Source organism: Thamnophis elegans, chromosome 8 (genome assembly GCF_009769535.1).
Source record: "Thamnophis elegans isolate rThaEle1 chromosome 8, rThaEle1.pri, whole genome shotgun sequence".
Lineage (NCBI taxonomy): Eukaryota > Metazoa > Chordata > Lepidosauria > Squamata > Colubridae > Thamnophis > Thamnophis elegans.
In genome coordinates, this window is record NC_045548.1 from 14,093,552 (window position 1) to 14,120,542 (window position 26,991).

Here is a 26,991-nt window from a genome sequence, read left to right on the forward strand (position 1 = left end):
CAAAGGCCGGCACCCCAAACTTCGGCCGTCGTAAGCACCATGGACAGCGATCTCCTGCCCCTCTTGGACGCTGCAAGTTTCCGGAACCTCTGGCAGCGCTTCGACGCTGACGGTGAGTGACAGGCGGAGATTTGGGTAGGGCGGAGGGTTCCTCGGGGCAAAAACTTAATTTGGGATAAGTCTGTTTCGCTCTTCTCTCGGCTCCCCCGAACGGGCCCTTTGATTGACTGAGATTCCCTGCTCTTTGGGATTTCCCCCCTTGGCCTGAACTTTTTATCTGTAACCAATGTGCTTCACTTTCCAATACAAGATGCCCTGTCAAGCTGCGAACCTTTTTGCCACTGCTGGAGATGATTAATCAATGGATGACCAGTTAGTTTGTTTACTCCTGAATAGTTTTTAATGACTCATTACTCACAGGGACCGTTTTTTTTCTCTCCCCCCACTCCAATACCCTCACTTTGCCGAACACCTAATTCTTGCAGTTTTGTCTAACGTCTATGTATATTAGTCTTACTACAGTGTGGCTGGAGTATTCTTATTTATCCTTATTTATTTCCCCCTTTTATTGGTATTATTATTATTCTCTCTGTGGCTTTGCATGCACACTGAGTGCTTCGTTACCGGAGACATATTCTTGGTGTGTTGAATCACAGATGGCCAAATAAAGTATTCAAATCAGTTCAATTAAAGTAAACAAGTTGTGTCTTGTTTCTGTCTTGTTTGTTTTTTGTGTCTCCCCCTTCCCCACTTGTTTGTTAGCCGCCCCGAGTTCCTCGGGAATAGGGCGGCATAAAAGTATAATAAACATACAACAAACATAAACACACAAATATGTCATACATGAGTTGCATATGTTAGAAGAAAACACTTCAGCCACAGCAGATCCAGGACGTACATATGTCTCAAGCTCCTTTGAGACATAGATTCGATCCATTTATGAAATAGGAATTGGTGATATAAGGCATCGGGCTTGGGATTGATCTACTTTTTGCATATTCAGTAATATGGTTTATTTTATTTTATTTTTAGACAATGGTTACATAGAAGGAAAAGAGCTTGATAACTTTTTCTGTCACCTGCTTGAGATCCTGGGCAGTAAAGTAAGTACTCCATCATCTTCCGTGCAAGTAAGGATGACATAAACAAAAGCTTATCCAGCCTATTCCTGGCTGGATTAAATACAGCAGAGCTGAACATCTGTTCTGGAACTCAGTTGTTTATCAGGAGCCGTTGGGAGGAGTGGCTGAATTCGTTTCTCCACCCTTCCTCCACTGAAATAGCAGGTTGACTTTTTAAGACTCTCTGTGCAGGTTGTTGTTCTGTGCGGTGCTTGATCGTGATGAGGGTGTTTAACCATATCCTTACATGTATCTCTTACTGATTTGCCTGGTAATTCCTACCACTAAAAATCATTTGCTACCCCCAGAGTCTACTTTGCTTCCTGTCAAAGCAATCTCATTACTGCTGCTTCTGTGTTGACTCTCCAACCCACTGGTCATATTTCAGGCATAAGGCTCACCTGTCTTTTTCAGGAAACCGTACCACCTGTTTAGCTTGATTAATGAGCCTTGTGTATCTATTGCGTTGTAAAGCAGGTGTTCTATGGCCCATAGAATCTGTGGTAATGTTAGTTTTACAGATGTTGTGTAAATTAGTATCAGATTTCCTTGGATTGATACTTGGATGCAAAAATCTGTAAATAAGATACTGCATGGTTATTTTATTTCAGCAAATGTGTTGTCCTGGTTTTGATTGCTTCCTATTCAGAGTACAACAAGAGATACACAGTCTCCCTCTATGGTCTACTTTGCCTGTTCTTGAACATGTAGTTTTAATTTAAGAAATTACAAAAGCCATACGCAATACTTTTATTACATTAGCTGTGTATTTATTTACACCATAGTGATCAGACTTTTCAATTTCTAACCATTGCTAACTGGGCAACCTGTTGAAAAGCAGAAATGAAGGAAAGCTAATTTTGGGATGTGTGGGTTGTTTAAATCACATCTGAACTAAGGTTCCACTTTATATGGAATATAAGGATAATTTGCAAGTATGTAAATTTAGATTAACCAGGTACAGAAATAGGTTGCACTAAAAACCTTCCTGAAGGTTGTCTAAAATTTTAAAAAAAAGGATCCCAGCTGTTAAACTCTGAACCATTTACTGTAAGCATATGTATGTGATCAGTTATTCTAAATTGGTAGCACCTCAATTTAATTACAACTTTATATTTCCATGTAACACCAAAAAATAAACAAAGGAAGGTTAAAGAAGGATTAATATTAGCTGATGTAGTTCAATCAGTAGCTGAATTTAATTTTTTTCTTTAAAAGAGGGGTCACATTTCTAAATGTATGAACAGTAAATTAGTGTCTGTTGTTCTTTCTAGAAGTATATATATCCATTTTTATTTTTTACCTCTCTGTTTTCAGAGGCGAGCTCATCATGAAAAATGGCCATTTTAGCTGAGCATGTTTACTATGCTTTACATGAAATGAAATTTTGTAGAAAGAACAATTTTCCATTCCACTGAATGTCACTGCAGACATTTCCCCCAGTCATGAGAAGCCAGAATACCATACTTATATGTTTCAATGCCTAAAGATTTCTGGTAATTTTATTGCAATTGCAGGATCCTAGTTTGTTAGAAATTTGAGAAGAGAGAAAAAGAAATTGACAGGTGAAAGGAGAATGCAACATTTATTTCTTGTCTACCGATTACACAATGAAGAGCAGGGGTGTCAAACTCGCATTGTCATGTTGTCATCGTCATGTGATGTATTGCAACTATTTTCCCCTTCACTAAACCGGGGGTGGGCATGGCCAGCCTGTGATGCATCCAGCCTGTGGGCTGCAAGTTTGACACCCCTGATGAAGAGGATAGGTACTAACTAGTTATGCTGAGAAAAGTTATGTTGTACCTACCTTCTAAAAATTAAAGAACTTGGTGTGAATGAAGGTCAACAGCAGCTAAATAGCTGGCAATTATGATTTCATGATAGAAAAACCAAATCCAAACTAAATATCTGATTAACTTTGTGACCAAGCTTAATAATTAAATAAATGGACAGGCTTAAAGAACTTCTGTCAGACAAAATAACTTATACAGGAAAGATTAAATAAATTTCACCACACCTGATTAATCTGTCAAACTAGCAAGGGACATATGCTTCCTCTGCCATATCTGTTTGGTGGGCCAGTCACATTTATGCATATTTCCAATATTATAACTGTAATATTAGATATTACCAATGGCTATAATCCTATAAGTAGAGAATGGGAGATCTCCTTTCTTCTTTACAGTGATCTATTCAATCTATAACTATTTTGTAGACTATTTTGGAACCATAAAAGTGATGCAAAGACATCTACCACACAATCTAGCGGGGTTATTGTGAGAAGGAATAACCAGCTTTTATTTTTGTGCTTTGGAAATTTAAAGAGCATCATGCAAGCAAATAAATTCTAATGTGTACACTGAAAGTTGTCTCCGTTTGAATAGCTAACAGTTCCATAATTATTATTTTTAAACCTTTCCCTGTTGCTATTTTTCCCTAATGACCAATGGAGTCTCTGCTTGTTGGTATTTTTCCCATTTCGCTACTCTAATCTTTTCTCATTTTGTGTAAGAATAGCAACTCCATCTGGGGAAAACAATAGAACGACAGAATTTGTCAAGCGTGCAAATGGAAAAAAGAGACAATTGGATGGTTGAAATACAACATGGGGGAATTGGGAGGGTGGTTTTAATTGGCAAGATGCTCTGAGGAATCTGGGAGTTAATTTTGAAATCTGGGTCAGAGAAGAAATGGACTTATTCACAACACAGACATCCAGAAATTATCTTCTTCTGGTTTTCTACCTACATTTGGCAAAATGTCATTATATTTCCCTCAGGGTTGTTGAGGGCGCCCCCCCTCCCTTAAAATAGCCAATGTTCCATTTTGAAACCTTGATAGCTCGGCTCAGCTGTTCCTGGTTACTGTTTCCATGTACTTTAAAAGGAGAACTAGCTATTTGTTTTGAAATAAGAATAGTGGGTTAACCAGAAAAGTATTTTTCACGGCCTCTCTAACAGGTTCACCCGACATTCTGAGTTCAAAGAAAACAAATAGACTGGCTTCATCCAACATTTTTCATCAACTGTCAGCTATAATTAAGTGCACATGTGCAATATCTACCAACATGGAACATTTGAACTCTGAACATTATAAATCAATCAAAAACACAATACATTTCTATTAATATAAACAGTTTTAATACCAGTATAGGGCATTGTTTACAAACATTTCTAGGAAAATATGAATGTATCATAATCAAGACAGAAATTGATACTCATACTATAGACAACTTATGGGAGGATTTAAAAGAGAGAGAAATGGGATTTCTCAGGAATATCACATAATGTGCAGAACAGGAAGTTAAGTAAAGAAAATTGCCTAAAGAATACAGTCTGCTAATGGGTTACATTTCTTGGCATTTCCAGATTTGTAAGGCGTGGATTCTTTGATGGTGAAAACAATCCTGAATGTGTATTTATTTATTGTGCCTTTGAGTTAATTTTGACTCCCAGTGCCTGCTTGGACTAGCCTCTGTGGTTTTTTTGGCAAGACTTTTGGAAGTGGCCTTGTCCCTGTCTTCTTTGTAGGATTAGTTGCTCACCTAGGTTCACCCACCTGACCTTGTGCCTAAGGCAGTGCTAGAACTCACAGTCTCCTGGTGTCTAGTGTGGTGCCTTAAGCACTACAACAAACTGGTTCTTGTCTAATGTTACTAGAAATCTAATTTTGTAATTAACACTGCTAACTTGTTGATAAAATATGTTTTATGTAAAGAATTAATGTTTGCTTCAAGTTACAAGTTACATAATTACACACACACACACACACACACACATACACATTCAAGGGTAAATTCTTATTGGGCTATATACCTTTGAGTTGAAACATATGAGCCATTAATTAGCAATTTTATTTTAAAAAGGAAGCTGATGTCTAAAGCTGATGAATTCAGCTGAATATGTTCTGTTCTGCTATCCTGTTTATAGTATAATTTTCAAAGCCTTAAATGATCTTGAACTCCTTTTGTAGTTTCCACTTGGAAAGTCAAGCTGGAAGTTTGAATTATAGTCATAGGTGATATTTTTAAAAATCAGCCATGGAAATCAACCCACTTCTTTGTTATACTTTCTGAAAGCTCCTTCATTTGGGATAAAATATCTGGAGGTATTGGGGTTTTCCAAATTCTTGTTTCCATAACTCTTGGAGCATAGACAAGTTTTAGCAATAGATATACTCTGGTTTTGGTGTTCTCCTGAGTCCTGACTAATTTTAAGGTCATGCACCACATATTTGGATTGGGTGTTTCATTTCTGTGACCCTTTTGTCATCCAGGACGTTTATAGTCAACAATTCTCACCAATTGTTACTCAATGCACTAAGCATGGCACCAAACTAGATGGGTCCATGGGTCTCCACTGGAGGACTCAGGGTGTTTACAATGGCATCACACAAATGCTGTGACGTGTGCCAGTTGTTGGAAAGCAAGTCTGTAGTAGTGGCATTTAAATCATGGTATTATTTTTGATACCATCATGGTTTGCTGAGGACACCACCACTGATCTCCAAGGTCACTTCCAGTCCTTACATTCAATAATTCTATGAAATAAAGGAGGAGTTATAAAAATTATGCCTTAGAATGTGGTTCCATATGACACCCTGGTGTTTGCATGACTCCAATTCATACACTTCTAAAGTTGCTCCCAAAAATTCTGCCTAAGATGAAGGTCATTTGATTTTGCAGTCGGATATCTTCAAGTTGGAGGTAGGAAGCTGCCACGCAACAATTGTTTTGCTTAGCAATGGAAATTTTGGGTTCAATTGTGGTTGTAAGTTGAGGATTACCTACAATTGCAGATGCTGTGGTTCTCTACAACTTCTTATTCTGTGCTACATATGTGCACATATGGTTGTGTGTTGTTCCTCCAGTTACAAATGCCTACAAGATAATATAGCAAGTACTGTGTATTTAATTGGGAATCTTCGTTAGCAAAGCAGATCAAACTGATTTTTTACTCCTTTAGCATTAAAGTTGCTCTAAATCTTTTCCTTTCAATACAGAACACCAATTGTAAGCCTTCCGTGGGTGATCTTGAAGAAACATAAAAAGAACATTCTGTTACTCTTAGAATGTCAGTTGTAGCCAAAGTCCTGTGATCATTTTTTTTTTTTTTGTAACAGAGCCCCATTAGCGAAGAAAAGTTTCAGAGGATGAAAGAACAATTGATGTCAACCTACGATGTAACTAATGATGGACGCTTGCAAATACAAGAGGTGCCTCTTTTCTTCTTTTGGGACTTTTAGAAAATAGCATAGATAATTGAACACACCCAAGAGCCAGTTTTAATAATAGAATTTCTTGTACCTTAGATATCGCTGCTGTTTTCTCATTTCAGCCATACTTGATTCCTATTTCTGGCAAAAGTCTCACAAAAAGTGTTGACAAGACATTTATTTATTTATTTATTATTTATTTATTTATTTATTATTATTTATTATTTATTTATTTATTTATTTATTTATTTATTTATTTATTATTTATTTATTTATTTATTTATTTGACTTATATACCTCTCTAAGCGGTTTACAAATTTTTTAGCAAATTGAGTCAGCAACTTGCCCCCCACAGTCCGGGTCCTCATTTCACCCACCGTGGAAGGATGGAAGGCTGAGTCTACCTTGAGCCGGTGAGATTTGAACTGCTGAACTGCAGATCACAGTCAGCTAAAGTGCCCTGCAGTATTGCACCCTAACCACTGCGCCACCTCGGCTCTTTTTGACAAGGTCAAAAAGGTTAAGATCTTTAGTTAACTATAATAATAATAAAGATATGCTAGGGAGAGGAAATGTTAGATGTCCTATTAATTGACTTTTTTCTTAGAATATGTTATAAAGATATAAGATATGGCAAATTGATTGAGAGTGGGGAAAGAAAAAAAAATGCCAGCAGGTGGCTGTGTTCTTGAAATCTTAATTAAATGAAAATGGTGGTATGGTGACAGTAAAATATATAAATGTTAAGATATACAATCTAAACTGAATGGAATATATGTGATTGTGGAAGGCACGCACGAAATGTACTTGTGACCAATGGCTACGCTTTCTACAAGATGTAATGTAAGATGATTTTTTTTTGTTCTTTTTCTGTAATAAAACTAATAAAAAAATTTCAAAAATAAAAAGGTTAAGATCGCAACCACAACAATATGAGCTCCGCCCATGTTTTTATGTGTTACACTCATGTGATACACATAAAAAAAACAGGAAAAGCTTAGAACTCATTGTTGTGCTTGTCATCTTGATTTTTGACCATGCCTGCTAGGCAACCCTGAGTCCTGTAAACATACAGAGCCAAGGGCATTGGGAAGATGGGGGTAGGGATAAAAAAGGTTTTAAAAAGGCAAGATGATGACTATATGATTGAAGGTCCATATCTTTTTTATATGTGCCATATGTGTGAGACACATTAAAAACCACAGAGTTACCCTCTTAACTTGTTTGATTGACCTAATATCGATTGAGGATACTGATTATCAGAGCCGAGGTGGCGCAGTGGTTAGGGTGCAGTACTGCAGGCCACTTCAGCTGACTGTTAATCTGCAGTTCAGCGGTTCTAATCTCACCGGCTCAAGGTTGACTCAGCATTCCATCCTTCCTGAGGTGGGTGAAATGAGGACCCAGACTGTGGGGGCAAAATGCTGACTCTGTAAACTGCTTAGAGAGGGCTGAAAGCCCTATGAAGCAGTATATAAGTCTAACTGCTATTGCTATTGCTATTATTATACAATGATAATAATTTATGTTATTTTAGCTTGCCAGTATGATTTTGACTGAGGAAGACAACTTTCTGCTACTTTTCCAACGAGAAACTCCTTTGAATAGCAGCGTGGAGTTCATGCGGGTAAGAGTTCTTGCTGCATTGTTCCAGTTTTTGAAGTAACAACTGTGATTGTTATTTCACTCAGTCCACTGCTTCATATAAAATAAGTACTGATGGATTTGGTATTTAAAAACAGAATGTATTTTTGTGTGATGAGAGGAGCTAAACCTGAGACTATTTCTACTCTTTTCTTTTGATACCCAAAATATATATTTATCTGGGACAAAACGATAGTGTTGTTGAAAATGAGGGAGGTAAAACATATGTGGGCATTGAATATCAGCAACTTTTCTTCTACAAAACTTCCTTGAGATGAATTTGAGCCCTAGATCCATCTCTTTTTTGTGTTCTGTAATATATCATCTCTTATTTGTGTGTGGTTTGTTGAAAGTGACAACACATGCTTCTTGACACAGGTAATCATACCCTACCCTACCCTACCCTACCTACTCTACCCTACCCTACCCTAATCTACCCTACCCTACGCTACGCTACCCTACCCTACTCCTTTTTGTAGCTGCTTATTCAGTTCATAAATTACAACCTTATCTTTCTTTAAAGCAAATATAACCACAAAGGACTATGTGTTTTTGAACTGTGAAAATATCACAGTTGGTTTAACAAACTGCAGATATCAGAAGGTTTAATGGCTAAGCCATGTTTACTTCATATGGAAAGAATTAAAAGCTTGTGTCCTATTTTCCCATGTAGTTCAGTGATCAGATTTCTCTTATGAAAAATATGCTAGCAACATGCTGGCCTTATGCACCATAGTCTCTTACAATAAAAAAAAAAACCTAGTAAAAATAAGTTTTCAGCCAATAAACTGAGAAAAACTCAACAGCTTTAACACATTCCCCAAGAAGATGCCCAGTTTAGCCAGCTTTTATATGGAAACTGAGATGTGATTTGTGGACTTCCTAGTAATTCATAAATTATTATCATTTCTCATCCTGTAAAGATAATTCTATACCGGGTTAGAACAGATTTTATGGCTTATCAGTTTCAGCCTCAAAATGCAGTTTAAGATAAGCTATCTTATTTGCACAGCAATAGCCGGGCCTGGATGCGCGATCATGGAAACCACACGTCCATACTGAGCTAGCATGTCTGTAGTTTGACTTCTTTTCATGGGAAAAAAAATCAGTAACACAAACAAGTGAAACCAGTAATAAAATTGGACAGTGTAGAGTATGTTATGGACAAAATAAACAGATAGCAAATAAAATGGTGGCTGCACTCTTTTCTTCCGCAGTCTTTGAAATTTGGGCCCAATTGTGGGCAATTGAGGACTATATATAAAATCTTCTTTCTAATACTATGACTCTTTTTTTGTGATTTGGCAACTAAGAGGTGGCGCAGTGGTTAGGGTGCAGTACTGCAGGCCACTTCAGCTGACTGTTATCTGCAGTTCAGCGGTTCTAATCTCACCGGCTCAAGGTTGACTCAGCCTTCCATCCTTCCGAGGTGGGTGAAATGAGGACCCAGACTGTGGGGGCGATATGCTGACTCTGTAAACCGCTTAGAGAGGGCTGAAAGCCCTATGAAGCGGTATATAAGTCTAACTGCTATTGCTATTGCTACTAGACAGTTCTGTGAAACTGATCTAATGAACCAGATTAACAGAAAATGTTCTATGTTATTTACTTTGCTTTTTTTAGCGGTACAACCACTTCTTCAGGCTTCTGCTATCTGAACCTGTAGCACTGTAATGGTCCTGAGAGAAATCTGTGAAAGGATTGATTGCTGAGGTTGTGATGTTAATTCAAGGACATAATTTGTAAAATATCACACTTTTTTCTTTCCTGCAGATTTGGCGCCATTACGATGCTGACAGCAGTGGCTTTATTTCAGCCTGTGAACTCCGAGTAAGTCCTGGGCTTGCTGGAACTGTATCCAGATGCGGCTTTTATTATTAGCTACTCTTTGATTAGCTGGACCCAACACCTGTACTAAGCAGAGTTCCAGGTGGAAGCTGCAATTACTGTATTTTTCGGAGTGTAAGATGCACCTTTTTCCCTCAAAAAAGAGGGTGAAAATCGGGGTGCGTCTTATACACTGAATATAGCACTTTTGGCCTATCGAAATCCTGCCCCCTTTGCAAAAAATGAATGTGCAGAGGATTTGGGAGGCTTGAAAAGTGCTCCTGGGGGCTGGGGAGGGCAGGCTTTTGCTCATTTTTTGCCCCCCCAGCCCCCAGGAGTTACTCTCCAAGCCTCCCAAATCCTCTGCACATTCATTTTTGCAAAGGGGCAGGATTTCCAAAGCCTCTGCATGCCCCTTTTTTGGCAAAAAAGTCCTGTTTTTTTTTGCTCATTTTTGCCACCCCCCCTCAGCCCCCAGAACACTCTAAAAGCTTCTGAAAGCTCTGCATGCCCACCCCCCACCCCCACCCCCTTTTTTGCAAAAAATGAGGCATGCAGAGGGTTTGGGAGGCTTGCAGAGTGCAAAAACTTTTTTTTTTTAATTTACCTCTTCAAAATCTTGGTGCGTCTTATACTCTGGTGTGTCTTATAGTCCAAAAAATATGGTAAGTTTCCTTGGAGGTAGCAACAGTGACTGGGAATAAGCCTCCAAAATGAATAGGCCCACAGCATGCTTATAGACAAGACTTAGATGTTCTGTTCCCCTTTGTGGCAATATTTGCAGGTTAATTTATTATTTCTTTTACCTTTGTAGAGGTGCTAGTGTCTCTTTAAATAGTGGAAACCTGCTGTGCCTATTTTCAACTACAGAGACAAAGTTGGTCATCCATGAATTATGCATGAGACTTGTCTGAATCAAGCTCTGACTCATGCATATTGTTCTAGGATGAAGCTGAAACATAACTTCTACCCTCTTTCCTGAATTTAGGACTTTCTGCAAGATCTGTTTCAACAGCAGGAAAAAAACGTTTCCGAAGCAAAACTGAAAGAATATACGGATACCATGGTAAACTGAAAATTCTTAACTATTATTCCTAGCATTATAGTAATTCCTAAATCTCTGAGGCAGCCTGAAGGATTTTTACATTACTTGGATGTGTGCAGCAAAGGATGAAAAAGAATATTATACACAAAGCACATAGGATTTAAGGATGGTTTCAAACAGCAATCTTCTACCTTCAGAAACATGATGCAAAGGGAAAAAATGGAAATGGTAGAGGCAAGAGCAAAGAGAAAAATGAATTAAGGAGAGTTCTGAGTTCTCTCAAAAGGACCATCCAATTCTGGAATTCTATATTTTTCCTTTATGTGACTCAGAGGCTTGGTGTACAAAACCACTTGTACCCAGTAATATGTCATTTTTAGACACTGTGCTAGAGGGAAAGTATCATCTGCAGCTGATGCCTTTTAAAGCGGTGCTTCCTAAACCCATGTAATTTACCCAAAATTAGGAAAGAGTGGTTTTTCTTTCAGTAAGGACCAGTGGTGGGTTTCAAAAATTGTTTGAACCTATTCTGTGGGTGTGGCTTCCTTTGTGGGAGTGGCTTGCTGCCCATGTGACCGGATGGGAGTGGCTTGCTGCCCATGTGACCGGATATGAAGATGCTGACGACACTTGCCAGAACCACCTTAAATTACCTCACACACAGCACTGGCATGCATAAGAATGTGATGTAAACTTGTTTTTTAAAAGACATTTTTGGTTTGCGTTAAAACAACTTCAACACACGCAATGTTCTGATTGCACCACAAACGCAGTAGTCATCCTTACCTTTCACAGAGGCACTGAGTTTTATAAATATGAGCATGATAGTGTAGAATAATCATATCCAAGGACCAGTGGTGGGTTTCAAAAAATTTTGGAACCTCTTCTGTAGGTGTGGCCTGCTTTCCAGGTCCACTGGTGGAAACTCTTCTAATCGGCTCGGTAGATTTGACGAACCGGTTCTACCGAATAGGTGCGAACTGGTAGGAACCCACCTCTGGTAAGGACACACAAACTCATCATCCAATCCCAATAGATCTTTCAATAAGACCTTTCTGATTAAAAGGATATCAGTAAAAAGGAATTACTGATAAGTGGCTTTGGGTAAGGAAGGAAAGGGCTTGGGAAGTCCTGCTTTAAGGAGGCTTGGTAAGATGTTGAGGAAGGATCAGAGGTGGGTTCCTACCAGTTCGCACCAATTCGGTAGAACCGGTTCGTCAAATCTACCGAACTGGTTAGAAGAGGTTCCACCAGTGGACCCGGAAAGCAGGCTACACCTACAGAAGAGGTTCCAAAATTTTTTGAAACCCATCACTGGGAAGGTTGGTCATATTCTTGTTCTAAATCAAAAACATTCCTTTAGTTTTTGGGGCTGTGGCAACAGCTTGAAAGTGTAAAGGGTGAATGCTTTGCAGAATGTCAGCAACCAAAAGTAAATTTTCAGATGCAGGATATTAATTGAGGCTTGCTCTGCAACCACATTTGTCCAATGTTATTGTTATTATTTCATCTTTATTGGCTGCCAGTTTATTGCCATGCTCAGTTTAAACTGTATTTGGCCTTTATAGCTCTAATAGCACAACATATGTACTTAAAAGCCACTAATTTCAATCATTTTATATTCAAGTGAGCGCAGATAGATTACCCTCTAAATGGCCTAAGCATGTAAGCCTTTTCCATTTCAATATTTCTTATTAACCTATTTTTTAAAAAGCTCACTTGGAACCAATAATCAGGAACACTTAGCCCAAAGACATGTTTAGTTTGTTTAGTAATCCTAGTAATTTTGTTCGTTATGTTTTCTTTCCATGTATCTTGCATTTTTTGAGATATTTTATCTCAATTATGTTGAACTCATTAAATAATATAAAAAAAGGTTCCTGAAAGATAAAAAAAAAAATACAGAAAAGTCCGGGGATAAGGACTAAGATTATTAGCACACAGAGGGAAGAGTCTTGATATCTTTTATTACCGGTACATTTCAATTCCGGAAACAGAACACATCTGTAAGTAGCCATTGGTTACATGGTTATTTGAATTACATTTAAATTGAATTTAAATTTTAAACTGGGAAAGCAAAGTGTTCAACCTGAAAGCAGCACACTTGCATAACTAACCCAGTCCTTTGCTAAGACAATTGGAGGAGACATATGGTGACTTAAAGAGTAGTTTTTCTAGTAGTGGGCCCCTTTGAAATCCAGCAATAGTGTTCCTCCAGCTACTAGGAGGCCATTCCTTAGCAAATCTTTGCGTGTCAGTGGGATCAAAGGATGATGAACAAAGCCATAGTGCTATCATCCTAGGAGTCAGTGACGTGCGGTCAGCTTTATGACTGGTGAGGCACTTTTTAGACTTGTGGACTTCAACTCCCAGAATTCCACAGCCAGGCATGCTCAGTTCCGATTTAAAGCGACAGCATTTTTCCCCCTTGCAAAATAAGTTTTCCCATTTTTTTTCTTCTCCCTCCCCCTCCTTCTTCCCCCCCCTCCTCCCTCCCTCCCTCCCCCCTCTCTCAAACAGACACACGCACACAGAGGAATTGGATCCCTCTCACTCTCAAACAAACACAAACACAGAAGTTGGATTGGATATATTTTCCAAAGGCTTGAAAGCAGCTCCTCTGCCATACCCCCCCTTCCCCTGCTGCCTTCCGATAAAACTTTTTGAATTCCTCCCCCCTCCCCACACACGCACCTTTTCCAGCTGTTTCAGAGACGATTTCAACTCTGCTTCTGCCTGCCCTGCCCTCCCCTCATGAAAGGCCAGAGCTCTGAGTCAGACTGAGCTAGTTGCTCCCAGAGAACTCTAAAAAGCCTCTAAAAATGCCCTCTACAGGAGGTGAGAGAACACGTGCCTCCTTTGCATATGAAATTTTTTGCTTGTTAACCCTTGCTTAACTCTTAAAAGGCGAAAAATTGCTTATGCACAGGAGGCCTCTATTTCTCTGGCCTCCTTCTATAGTTAACACTAAGCACTGTTCCAAGTCACTGTGAATCTGGTAGCAACTACTTTGGCTTTAATTATTTTTTAAAAATTCTTTAAAATTCTTTCCTTCTCCTCATGACTGGTGAGGCCACGCCTCCCCTGCCTCTAGTGACTGCACGTCCCTGCTAGGAGTGTTGATCAGCAAAGAAAAAGGTTTCGCCGCTGAACTAAAAGGACCAAGTTAACATGGCTGCAAGTCTATCACCCAGGACTCACTATGAGGGCATCATGTCCTCTAAAGCATAACGCAAGGATGTACAAATCCTCTTTTTATTTGTTGCTAGCTAAACATGTACATTGTCCATATTGAGTGGGTGGGAGTTGAGAGCATTTTGAGGGTGCTAATTGGCTGATGAATTGTCCAAACATATATTTGCACCAATGTCAATGTGATGGTGCACTGGCAATCAAGGCAACTCTGATCACCTTTATATGCCTTCCTAAAAAAAAAAGGAAACTTAATTTGTAGAAGTTTATCCTTGCTGATGTTGATGAAGATTCTCAGTCATCCAGGTAGCATTGTATCATTGCTGATCTTTCTGATAGGGCTTTCTATTGCCTTTGTAGCAGTGTAGCTCTCTATAAATTCTATCTCCATTAATTCCAGTTCTGTCTTGAAGGCCTTACAAGTCGTTTATATATATATTTGATGACCATAGAGTTACTCTATGGCAGTGGTTCCCAAACTTGGCCAACTTTAAGACTTGTGGACTTCAACTCCCAGAATTCACCAGCCAGCTCTCCACAAGTCTTAAAGTTGCCAAATTTGGGAACCACTGCTCTATGGTATGACTTTTAAAGTACTCTGGTACAGGAGTGGGCTTCAAAAATTTCAGCAACAAGTTCTCTGCCCGGTTGCTGGGTGGGCGTGGCCATAGTGGCCATGGCCTACTCGGCCTCCTGCACCACAGAGGAGGGTTTTTTTTCGCCTTTCCCAAGCTCCAGAGGCTTTCCTCGAGCCTCTGGGAGGGCAAAAACTGCCTCCCCTGGGCTCCGGAGTCCTTCCGGGGCCTGTTTTCCCCCTCCCCAAGCCTCTACACGGGCTCTGCGCTTATTTCACATCCAAAACGGGCCGTGGAGACTCCTGGGAGGAGCAGGGAGGAGTGGGAGGAGAGGGGTGGGCAGGGCCAGCCAGGGGTGAGATTTAGAGGTTCTCCAAACCAGCCATAACATTAGCAACAGGTTCTCCCGAACCGGGGCGAAACAGTAGCATCCCACCCCTGTCCTGGTATTTAGCATTCTGCAATTCACAAAGCTATGTTTTGTCTATGCCACGTGAAAGGAAAGCTCATTGCTGGGATATTCATCTGCAAATCATTCTACCTACCCTTCCAAAATAAACATTTCCAGACTGAGGTTATTATTATTCATTGGCTAAAATAGCAAGTCATGATAATATCTGCCCGGCTGTCAGCAATTGGCTTTCATTTCCAGTAGTCAATATGCTTCCATCAGATGTAGCTGCACCTTTTACCTATGTAAAATGTAATTTTAAACCTTTTTAAAATGTGAAATTTAAAGGAAATGAGGAGGGGAATCCATTTTATTTATTTTTATTGGTTTGTATGCCGCCCTATTCCCGAGAGACTCAGGGCGGCTAACAATAAAAAGGGGAGGAGATACAAAAATAAAATAAAAAGCAGCAATTTAAAATTCAACAAAAGTCGTAACCTCGAATGGGGCTGGATAGTTCAACAGCCCAAGGCCTGCCGGAACAGGCCGGAAGGGTAGTAGAGTCCGGACTCAACGGGGAGATCGTTCCAGAAGCTGGGAGCATCCGCAGAGAAGGCCCTCCCCCGAGGAGTCACCAGCCAACATTGGCCGGCAGATGGAATTCGGAGGAGGCCTAGTCTGTGGGATCTGATAGTTCTTTGGATGCTATGGATTAATTCTCAGCTACCTGGATGATGAAATGTTCTCCATTTTGTCCAAAGAATTGATGAATAATTTAACTTATTGGATCCCTGAGATATAAAATAGTGTTTGAATATAATTGCTTGGGTCCTTCATAAGCCCATGGCACCATCTATTTAGCTTTTCTTTTAAAAATTATTCTAGGTGCAGCAGGAGACCACGTCCTGTGCACCTTAGTACATTAACCCATCACAAATTCCGGGAAGAGCTTTCAAAGAAAAGGGATGGGTACATGAAAAAACAATCATGCTCTTTGGGATAGGTTGCTAAAATACAGTTAGCTATCACATCAGGCTAAAAAACCAGGAAACTGTACATAGACCTGCATTAGGCATGAAAGCTAGCTGCGTAACTTGGGCCCAATTCTCAGCTCAAGCCAGTTCACAAGGTGCTGCTGTAGGGAATACGGGAGGAGGAAGGAGTATTAGGTACCCTTGCCACCTTGAGTTATTTATAAAAAAATAACACAGATGGGATCTAAATGATAAGGAAGGGCCTGGTGGCCCAGAGGTTAAGATGCTGGACTTGAAGACTGGTAATTTGAGACCCAAGTGAGCTCCCATTCTTGGCCCAGCTTCTGCCAGTTCGAAAGCATGCAAATGCAAGTAGATAAATAGGTACCACTTCAATGAGAAGATAACTTGCTCCATGAGTTTCAGTGTACAGTCATGCCGGCCACCTGATAACAAAAGCGTCTTCTTCGACAAACGCTGGCTTCCTGGCTAAGAAACGGAGATGAGCATTGCTTCCTGGAGTCAAAGATGACTGGACAGGGGAAACCTTACCTTTTTATAAATAATAATTAATAATAAGGTCTCTCTGCAGGCTACATGTTTTTCTTATTGTAACAGTTATGACGGGATTTTTGCTTTCAGCTCAGTTCAGACACTAATGACAGAACTGACAAAGCTAAGTAAACCTCAAGGAGAGGAAAGGCCATGTAATGAGTAAGATTAACTGTTTATCGACAATTACCTATTTCACTGTACAGTGTTGTAAAAGGGAAGCGAAGGCTTTTGAGCTTGCCAGAAGAAGAGAAGGGAAAAGAAGGGATGTGAATTATAGATGAAGCTAGGCTCATATTTGCAGTAGTGAATCATGATTCATACAATGGAACTGAGTGATGATCTCAGACAATGAACCAGGTGCAAGAAAAGAGACAATAAAACTCTAATCTCCTGCAGCGTTGGTATGATTTCACATGAGGTTGCTGAAACGTCTTGCTAGAAATGGCCAAAGGCTTGAAATATCTCATTATTTCATGAGTCGGGCATTTTCATAGGGCAGCAAGTGAGTTTTCTCATCACTATTTTGAAATTTTAGTAATGCCCTTGGGATTCTGGTCAGCAGGCACTGCCTCACCAACCCCTAGTTTCTGTCTTGGCAACAGCCATAGCAACAGTACCGTATATACTCGAGTATAAGCCGACCCGAATATAAGCCGAGGCACCTAATTTTACCCCAAAAAGCTGAAAAGTTATTGACTCGAGTATAAGCCTAGGGTGGGAAATGCAGCAGCTACGGTAAATTTCAAAATAAAAATCAGTGTTATTTGAAACCTCAAAGTTATGTTAGTCAGGGACCCGCTTAATTAAAGTGTTCTATAATATCAGTATGACTTATAATACTGCAAGTCTGCAATATTAAAATACTTGTATAGGGGATCCCCGGATCCCCCGAAGAGATCAATCACAACCAGTATGCCACCTTCTTGGTATATTGTTTTTATTTTCACTGAGTTTTTTTAAAATGAGCATTATTTCATCCTTTTTTCTTATGTTTGATTGGTATCTGCAATTTGTGTTAATTCTGTTCATACATATAATATAAATGAAAAACCCAGCTCTCTTAAAAAATATTTTAAGTTCTTTCTGGTGCTCCCTTTTAGAATTGGCCAACTAATAGTTCTGTTCACCCAACTAATGTCAGGCAGCGTTAACTGAAAAAGTAATTTTCATGAAAGGACATTTCCTAGGATTTTAATTGTTCTTACTGTCAGATTTCTCGTTATTTCCAGCTTGAGTCTCCTTCTGACAAGTTTTCCATTGCTTCTTGTCCTGTCCTCAGGTGCTATTGCTGCCGCCGCCTCCTCCTCCTCCAACAGCACCAGCACATTTGCTGCCCAGCGCTGCGGCTGAGGTGAAGCCGCCAAAGCTCCCGCTGGCGCCCCCGCAGCGTTGGGCGGATATCCGGCAGTGCTGTTGGAGGAGGAGGAGGCGAACCAGCCTGCCATCGCCGGCCACCGCTAGCCCTGCCGCTCTTCCCACCCCCTTCCAAGCCCCACAGTCCAGCGGATGGAGCAGCGAAGCCCCGGGGCTTCGCTACTGCTCCCCGCATTTTCTGCACGGGGATCCCTTGGAGAGGGGATTCCAGCCTGCCATCGCCAGCCACACCGCTAGCCCTGCCGCTCTTTCCCACCCCTTCCAAGCCCCACAGTCCAGCGGATGGAGCAGGGGGTGGGAATAGCGGCAGGGCTAGCAGTGGCTGGCGATGGCAGGCTGGAATCCCCTCTCCAAGGGATCCCCGTGCAGAAAATGCGGGGAGCAGTAGCGAAGCCCCGGGGCTTCGCTGCTCCATCCGCTGGACTGTGGGGCTTGAAGGGGGGTGGGAAGAGCGGCAGGCTAGCGTGGCTGGCGATGGCAGGCTGGTTCGCCTCCTCCTCCTCCAACAGGCAACAGCACTGCCGGATCCAGTTGTAGACTCGAGTATAAGCCGAGGCGGCTTTTTTCAGCCCAAAAAGTGGGCTGAAAAACTCGGCTTATACTCGAGTATATACGGTACTTAGACTTCTATACCACTTCACAGTGCTTTACAGCCCTCTCTAAGAGGTTTACAGAGTCAGCATATTGCCCACAACAATCTGGGTCCTCATTTCACCAACTTTAGAAGGGTGGATGGCCAAGTCAACCTTGAGCTGGTGAGAATCGAAGTGCTGAACTCTGGCAGTCAACAGAATTAGCCTGCGATACTGCATTCTAACCACTGCAGCACTGTGGCTCATTCTGCCATTCATCATGTGTCAATTCCAATAGATAGTGAAGGCTTCAATCAAAAACAGAGTTGTTATCAGGCATCTCAATTAGTCTTCTTTTGTGAAACGAGGCCAGGTATATCCTTACGTTGCGGTTGATAGTTGACATATTTCTGATTAATAATCCAAGTTCATTAATGTTTCCACAATGGGAACTGCTGGAAAGTTAGAGATTTCACTGTATCAGAGCATGATCCCTTCTCCTGTTGAGGGTTTGGGTGGCACATCTTGAGTGGGTATGAGGGAGAGATCATGAGGTGCAGAAACAGGCAATTTGTAAGATGCAAAGATAAAGAGAGAAACTGCTCACTTGATCTTGGGGACATCTTTGTAGAAGGACCTTTCTAGTTACCATTCATAGACTGTATAGTATTTGTAAATAAGCTTAAGCCTCCATTTGGCTACATCAGAGATGTCCAACCTTGGCAACTTTAAGACCTGTGGACCTGTGGATTTCAACCCCTAGAATTCCCCAGATGGAATTCTTGGAGTTGAAATCCACAAGACTTAAAGTTGCCAAGCCTGGACACCCTTAGTGTACATCGTGCACACCAGGGGTGAGTTTCTCCCGGTTCGCACCAGTACATCAGAACTGGTTCATGAAATTTAGCATACCTTTTGGAACCTCTTCCAAAAGGAAGGAAGGAAGAAGGAAGGAAGGAAGGAAGGAAGGAAGGAAGGAAGGAAGGAAGGGGGAGAGATACACACAGGAAAGGAAGAGATACACACAAGAAAGGAAGGAAGGAATGGAGGGAGAGTAAGAGAAAAAAGAGAGACAAACAGAGAAAAAAAGAAAGAAAAAGGAAGTGAGAGAGAGAGAAGAAAGAAAGAGGGGGAGAGAAACAAAAGGAAGGAAGGAAAAAAAAGAGAGAAAGAGAGAGAGAGGAAAGAGAGGGAGAGAGAGAGAGAAGGAAAAAGAAAGAGAACCTATGACCACAATTGAGTCCAAAATTTTGGTTGCTAAGCAAGAGCCTTGTTAAGTGAGTTTCACCACATTTTCAAAGTTGGCAACGCCCACCCGGTCACATGACCACCGAGCCATTCCCACAAAACAGGCCACACCTACAGAATAGGTTCTAAAAATTTTGAAACCCACCACTGGTGCACATACATCTGAAAAAAACTAAATCATGTACTGTAGGAGTGCAGGATACTGATTTTGAGATGGCCCTATCTTCTAAGCCGCTGAGCCTGAAGATTAAAGGATAGAAAGATGAGATACTAGGCAACATATGGATATAATCATGTTCGCCCCCCCTGGGATTTTTTTTACAGCTTTCCTAATGGTAGCATTAATAAAAAAAAAGATTAAACATTATCCCAGTTTGAATATTTTAAAACCGAAGCTAAGCCGTGCAGTTTGCCAAATTGCTTTCCACATATAAAAATTAAATCCAGCTTCTCAACCTCCTTTTATTATAGTTTATTCCATTCATTGTTTCCTTCACTCTTTCTTCTTTTCCTTTCATTCTCACATAGAAAATTTTTATTTTCCATTTTCATAGCATATAATCACATGTATACTATTACATAGTCAATATCATGTTGTATTATTAAGTAATTACATCAATTCATCTTACCATCAACTACCAACCCTCCCCCCCCAAAAAAAAACCCAGTTATTGGCTCTTCTGCTCTCCATACACCATATTTATACCTTATCTACTTTCTTCCCTCTCTCTCCTCCCCCTCTCTACTTCCTTTCTTCCCTCCATCATTTTCTAGTCTACATCCCCTTCCTTTCTCCTCCTCTCTCCCCTTACCACTCCTCCTTATACACCTCATCTTCCCCCCTCACCCTCTCTCCTATCCCTCTCTTCCTATCTTTCTTCTCTCCTCTGCTTCCCACTCTTCCTCTAATTCACTTGGTGTATTTCAGCTTCTGAGCAAACTCCCTTTTGTGTTGATGGTATTTATAATTCCATTTCAATATAGATAAAAAAGAAAAAATACCAGTATACATACTGCTATTTTCCTTTCATTCTCAAAAAAAAATTACCCTCCCTTTTTTTTGTGTGACAAAATGACAGGAAAAAGGCAGAGAGTGGGGCCAAAAGTAAACCAACCAGCAAGAAAGAAAATGCTAAGAATAAAGTTAAGTGGAATTAGAATATACTTCAGTGAGCAGAGAAAGCTTTTTACATTAATAGATTTTACATTAATAAATTGATACGAAGAGACTGAAACTTCTTAATCAAATCTCATTTTTACATAGACAAAGCTCTCTGGTAGTGTCAGATGTTTTTGGAAGGCTCAGCAAGAGTATGGATAAGGCCCATTCTTCTGATGGCCTATGGTAGGGCTCTCCAAACTTGGAAACTTTAAGACTTGTGGACTTCCTCCCTGAATCCCTCAGCCAGCCATGGCTGGGGAATTCTGGAATTTGAAGTCCACAGGTCTTAAATTTGCCAAGTTTGGAGAGCCCTGGCCTATGGCTTCCAAGAACAAATTCAGGAGACTTGCTCCTGCAAACCTCTTCCTAATAGTGTCCCCCAATGTACTAGAACTGCTTCTATCAGAAATGTTGAGCTGCAGAACTCTTAGTCATGTTGGTAGAAATGTCTGGGAATTGTAGTTCCAGTAGCTAAGGAAGAAATTCTGAGGCAGGCTGCTTTTGACATCTTAGACCTACAGTGTTTACATAGGTACTTACCAGTGGTGGGTTTCAAAAATTGTTTGAACCTACTCTGTGGGTGTGGCCTCCTTTGTGGGAGTGGCTTGCCGCCCATGTGAGCGGATGGGAGTGGCTTGCCACCCATGTGACCGGATATGAAGATGCCGACGACATTTGTCAGAACCACCTTAAATTACCGCACATACAGCACTGGCATGCATAAGAATATGATGTAAACTTGTTTTCTAAAAGGCATCTTTGGTTTGCGTTAAAACAACTTCAACACACGCAATGTTCTGATTGCAACCCAAACGCAATAGTCATCCTTACCTTTCACAGAGGCACTGAGTTTTATAAATATGAGCATGATAGTGTAGAATAATCATATCCAAGGACCAGTGGTGGGTTTCAAAAATTTTTGGAACCTCTTCTGTAGGTGTGGCCTGCTTTCCGGGTCCACTGGTGGAACCTCTTCTAACCGGTTCGGTAGATTTGATGAACCAGTTCTACCAAATAGGTGCGAACTGGTAGGAACCCACCTCTGGTACTTACCCACGACTCCCAAACAATACATAATAAAGTCTTCCCATAAGGATGTCAGATGCAAAATCCTAAATTTTCAGTACTCCCCCACCAATTGTTCCTTTGCAACCTACATTTAATTCTTGATTTGTCCCTGCAGCTTGTTAAGGGTTACCCAATTGTCTTATCCTAAAATTACATGCTTCAGATTTTTAGCCAAATTCTCATTTGGGCTGCAGGTTTATACAGGCTTTCCAGAGACCAAGCTCTACTAAAGGTAGTAGCACCTTCTTTTGAATCAACCTAGACTTAAAAAAAAACTCTATTCCATCAGTTGTTAGGGAAAAATTGGAAATTGGGAGAAAGAGGTAAATATCTTGCTTACATATTCAATGCCCGCTAGCTGAAAGAAGAGTCACAAAGCATTATTTTAAAGTTATGGCTTGAATAATCCAAATATCCCTGGGAGAAATCTATGGACTTAGGAACATCTTGGGATCACCACATAAGCAACTACCATTTGTCTGTCTACTGTCATTCAAAGTAATTTGAGTGTTTCATTCTGATTAGTAAAATGGTACTGTGTTTCCCTGAAAACAAGACAGGGTCTTATTTTCTTTTGACCCCCGAAATAAGCCCTTGGCCTTATTTTTGGGGAGGTCTTATTATTTTTGAGGTGCAAGAGGCAGCGAGTGTGGGCAACTCATGGCTGCTGCTGTGTTGCAATAATTTTGAGAAAGGCTTATTTTCAGGGGAGGGCTTATTTTAGTGCATGCACTCAAAAGCCAATTGGACTTATTATCCAGGGAGGTCTTATTTTGGGAAAACAGGGTATTGGTTTGGGGTGCTGGTTTTTTTTTAAGCTCTCCCAGTATTAATCATTTCACTTCCACTATTTGCTTTGTAGATGAAGCTCTTTGACAAAAATAACGATGGCCGACTGGATCTGAATGACCTTGCAAGGTAAATATTCACAGTTTTGATTCACTTGGAGTAGCTTCGGCAGCTTACCTCCTGTTGTACAGTTGCTAAAGGCTCAGGACTTGCTTTTCCTGGAAGCAAGGTAGCAATGCTCCATATCACAAACTACTGTTGCCAGAAATGTCTGCTAACGTCCTGTGAAATCTCCTCTCTCTCTGAGCTCTGTCAAGCACAACTGTTTATTTCTGTGGAAATGAATTCTCAGAAAATAATGGTTTGGCTCTCTCCTCTCAGGATTTTAGCTCTTCAGGAAAATTTTCTCCTTCAATTTAAACTGGATGTAAGTACAGCAAATTGCAGGAAACTTGATTATTCTTTTTTTTCTGTGGTTCCCCCCCCCCTCAAAAAAAAATTAATTCCTCTTCTACATGTTCTTTGATTTAGGCTTCCAGTGGAGAAGAAAGAAAAAGAGACTTTGAGAAAATCTTTGCACACTACGATGTGGTAAGAGTTTTATTATTACTATTTGGGATTACTAACCTTGAAAAACACGAAATGATAGTAGCCCGTTTTATGAATGCTGCCTTTTATTGGAAGACATTCTCAAATACTCTATGTCTACTTTAAAGATGGGACGTGGTGGCTCAGTGGCTAAGACACCGAGCTTGTCAATCAGAAAGGTTGGCAGTTTGCGGGTTCGAATCCCTAGTGCCGCGTAACAGAGTGAGCTCCTGTTACTTGTCCCAGCTTCTGCCAACCTAGAAGTTCAAAAGCACATAAAAATGCAAGTAGAAAAATAGGAACCACCTTTGGTGGGAAGGTAACAGTGTTCTATGCACCTTCGACATTTAGTCATGCTAGCTACATTACCATGGAGACGTCTTCGGGCAGTGCTGGCTTTGAAACGGAGATGAGCACCACCCCCTAGAGTCGGGAACAACTAATAATCTATGAAGAGGAATTTATCTGTCATTAATGAGTCCTATTTAGTTGGCATGCAAATCATGGGTGTCCTCATGCAAATATAATTTGCATTGAAATTAGATAATTCACACTATTTGCACAATCATTGCTGATGTGATATTATTGTGGCTAGTCAGTTTAACGACAAGTCACTTGGTTACCATTCTTCACAAAGTGTAAAAATGGATTTTGCTTTATTAAAATTATAGTAATTATTTTTAAATGTAAGTGTGTATACAAATCCATGCATACACATATAGTTGCAGAGATTATTATATCTGCTTTGCTGGGCAAATGGGTCAAGAGGGCATTATTCCAAACAAATACTGTTTTCAGTGGAGAGCATTTTCTGCCTTCCATTACTTAAAATGTCAAAAGTAATATATATATTTAAAATTTGTTAAGGCTGTGCAAAACATTTCAAGAGGTATTTGGCAATGAGCAAGAATCTGTATCTATTTTGTAATCGTTAAAGCAAGAGGGTTTTTTTTGTTTTTGGCAAGGATTACAAGTTGCTTCATAAGTGGGTTCTGGCTGTCTTCCATTCATAGTAATTCTTTTTGTCCTCTAGGTACCAATACAGATAATTCTGGTCTCTCATTGTAATGCACAGATGAAGACTATCCGGGGGTGTCAAACTCACTGTTGTGGCCTGCCAGCAACCAGCAGAGCTGGCAGCAGATTCAGACAGTGAGGAGGTTGGGGAGGAACATGGGCCAGTGCTGGAGTCTTAGGAAGACTTTGATGAGGACTCTGTGTCAGAGCCAGAGAGGGGGCCAGAGCCATATGCCAGTTTTCAGCTGCCTTCAGAGTCAGACATCAGTGAGCCAGACAAACAGCTGGAGTCTGATCCCAGTGTGCGCATGTGCAGAGTTTTCAGATGAAGGAAACAGCTAAAGAACAGGGGTTGACTTGGAAGTAAGGCCACAAATGGATGATGAATGGTTTCTCCCAAAGGAAATAAAAGAGGAGCGAAAGGGGAATGGAGTTTGCAGTAGACAATTAGTTCACTTCATTGGTTCGTGACTCTCTGAGACTCCTTGCCAAGTTTTGCAAATATTGGCCTTTCAGCTCTCCAAGCCAGATAAGGTCTGTGACTATAAATCCTCCCTTGAAAGACTTTGCTGGATATGAATGAGCAGAATTCACAGTAAATTAATAAAAGGGTATTTTGGCGGAACAAGGAGTTTGCTTTATGCTTTTGGGAAGCCTCGGTCAGAACAGTCATGGTCTGTAGGCCAGAAGTGCCACGTGATGACCACCCCCACCCCTGGTTTAGCGAAAGCAAAAAAGGTGATGATACATCACATGACGATGACGTGACAACGTGACTTTGACACCCCTGCTATAGGCAGTGGAAAAATGTCTCTATCTATGAAGGTTTTCATAGATGTCATATTTCATTTCATTTTGATGGATTGGAATTGCATAAAGAATTTCCACGAATAGATGAAGATCTCTAGCTTTCAACGTCAACTGTTGGCCATAAGAAGCAGAACAATAGAATTATGTAGAGGAGGCCAGCATACTTGTTTCCTCCTTTTGTTTGCACAGATGACACCCATTTAAAGCACTTGTAGAAAGTGTATGACTCTTATTGATCTGGTCCATGTGGCGGAAAGAACTTGATGCTCGTATCCCATTAGTCTGTAATATGCCACAGCTCTTGTAAGATTTATGTGTCTACTTGTTCTCAAAGCTGACAGGATAGGAGCAAGGCAGTAATTTTTCCCTTATGGATTCTGGTAATTTTCTTTTATTTTTCTTTTCTATGAGATCCTTCTTATGGATATAGCTTTGAAGGTTGAATATATTATTGCCAGAAAGAGGAGCAAAGTATGTAGATAGACATGTCAACATTTTTACTCCATAAATGTTCCTGATCGTTATATATTCCAGAGTAAGACAGGAGCTCTTGAAGGTCCAGAAGTTGATGGGTTTGTAAAAGATATGATGGAGCTTGTCAAGGTAACTTATTCTTATTATGTTTTCTGCCCGTTATTTTTTAACCAAAAGTTGCTCGCAGTCCTAGATCTATTAGTCGACCTGTGAATGTTTCGGTTCATTTGCTTAATGATTGAACAAAATAAGCTGCTTACATTTCTCTTTTATGGAAAGTGAAGAGGAGAAGAGTGGGAAAATGTTATGCAACATAAACTTTTGCATACATTACAGCTTGTATCATTCAAATTAGCCATACTTCCTCAATTACTGTCCTTCCCCATCCTTCCTCCCTTGTATAAATATTTGCTGGTAATGTATTAACTGTGTATTTCAATTCTACACTATATATTTCTTGCAACTTTCCCCAATCTGATAACTTCCTTTATGCTAGATTACATCTGGCATTACCCTCAAAGATCAAGCAATTACCTATCTTTGCTAGGGATAATAGGAGTTAAGGTTCAAAACATCTGGAAGAGCCACAGTTCAAGAAGCCTGTTTCATGTTATGTGCTTTTTAAAAAATTAAATCTATTACCCTGGAGTACAACTCCATTATTTCTCATTGACTCCAATTAGATATAACCTCGCTGGGTTAGGAGGCTAAATAGGGTTGGGCCTTGTTTATACTTGAATAAGGGACTTTGACGGAATAGTTGCAGGCTAAGCTGGGAAATGAAGGAACCATGTAGAAGAGGCAGAGAAAGGCTCTCGGGTAGACTGATGTCATGGCCACTGGTGTGTAATTCCCTTGGCAACGATATGTTGTTCTCATGTTGTGTTCAATTTTATGTTATTTTAATTTTTCTAGATTTTTTAAGGTATTGCATTGAGTTTAACTTAACTTAATCGAATCAAATCAATAAAGTAGATTAGCTTAATGCTAAAAATGACTATTTTGTTTTCCAAAATGCACTTTAATCTCTTTCTTTCTCTTTCTCTTTCTCTTCCTCTCTCTTTCTCTCTCTCTCATTGTTATAGCCCAGCATTACGGGTACAGATTTGGATAAATTCCGAGAGATCCTGCTTCATCATTGCGATGTGAACAAGGATGGGAAAATTCAAAAATCTGAACTTGCCTTATGTCTGGGGATTAAAACTACCCCATAGGCATTAATATGCTTTTTTCTATGCTCTTAACAGCTTTTTTTTTTCTTTGTGAAAACGTGTGCAGACATTTGTGAAACCTTTTTCAGTACTATGTAATAATAATCTGCCATACGAAACTTAGAAGATAGGCTCAT

At 40.2% G+C, this 26,991-nt stretch overlaps 1 protein-coding gene across 1 annotated transcript; it reads left to right on the forward strand.

The window, feature by feature from the left end:
• The first annotated feature begins 19 nt into the window (after positions 1-19).
• SCGN (secretagogin, EF-hand calcium binding protein) lies at positions 20-26,991 on the forward strand. Its single transcript, XM_032222262.1, has 11 exons — positions 20-112; positions 1,033-1,103; positions 6,246-6,338; positions 7,876-7,965; positions 9,756-9,812; positions 10,798-10,875; positions 22,828-22,883; positions 23,136-23,181; positions 23,286-23,345; positions 25,704-25,772; positions 26,729-26,991. The coding sequence occupies exons 1-11, from the start codon at positions 40-42 to the stop codon at positions 26,855-26,857; spliced, it is 822 nt and encodes a 273-aa protein (XP_032078153.1). The 5' UTR covers positions 20-39; the 3' UTR covers positions 26,858-26,991.

What these genes read in the sequence shown, in the direction of transcription:
- SCGN (XM_032222262.1), top strand. Translation starts at nt 40, where the DNA reads ATGGACAGCGATCTCCTGCCCCTCTTGGACGCTGCAAGTTTCCGGAAC. An exon ending in TCCTTCAATTTAAACTGGAT is followed by an intron (nt 23,182 to 23,285) that starts GTAAGTACAGCA and finishes TCTTTGATTTAG; the next exon opens with GCTTCCAGTGGAGAAGAAAG. An exon ending in TCTTTGCACACTACGATGTG is followed by an intron (nt 23,346 to 25,703) that starts GTAAGAGTTTTA and finishes TATATATTCCAG; the next exon opens with AGTAAGACAGGAGCTCTTGA.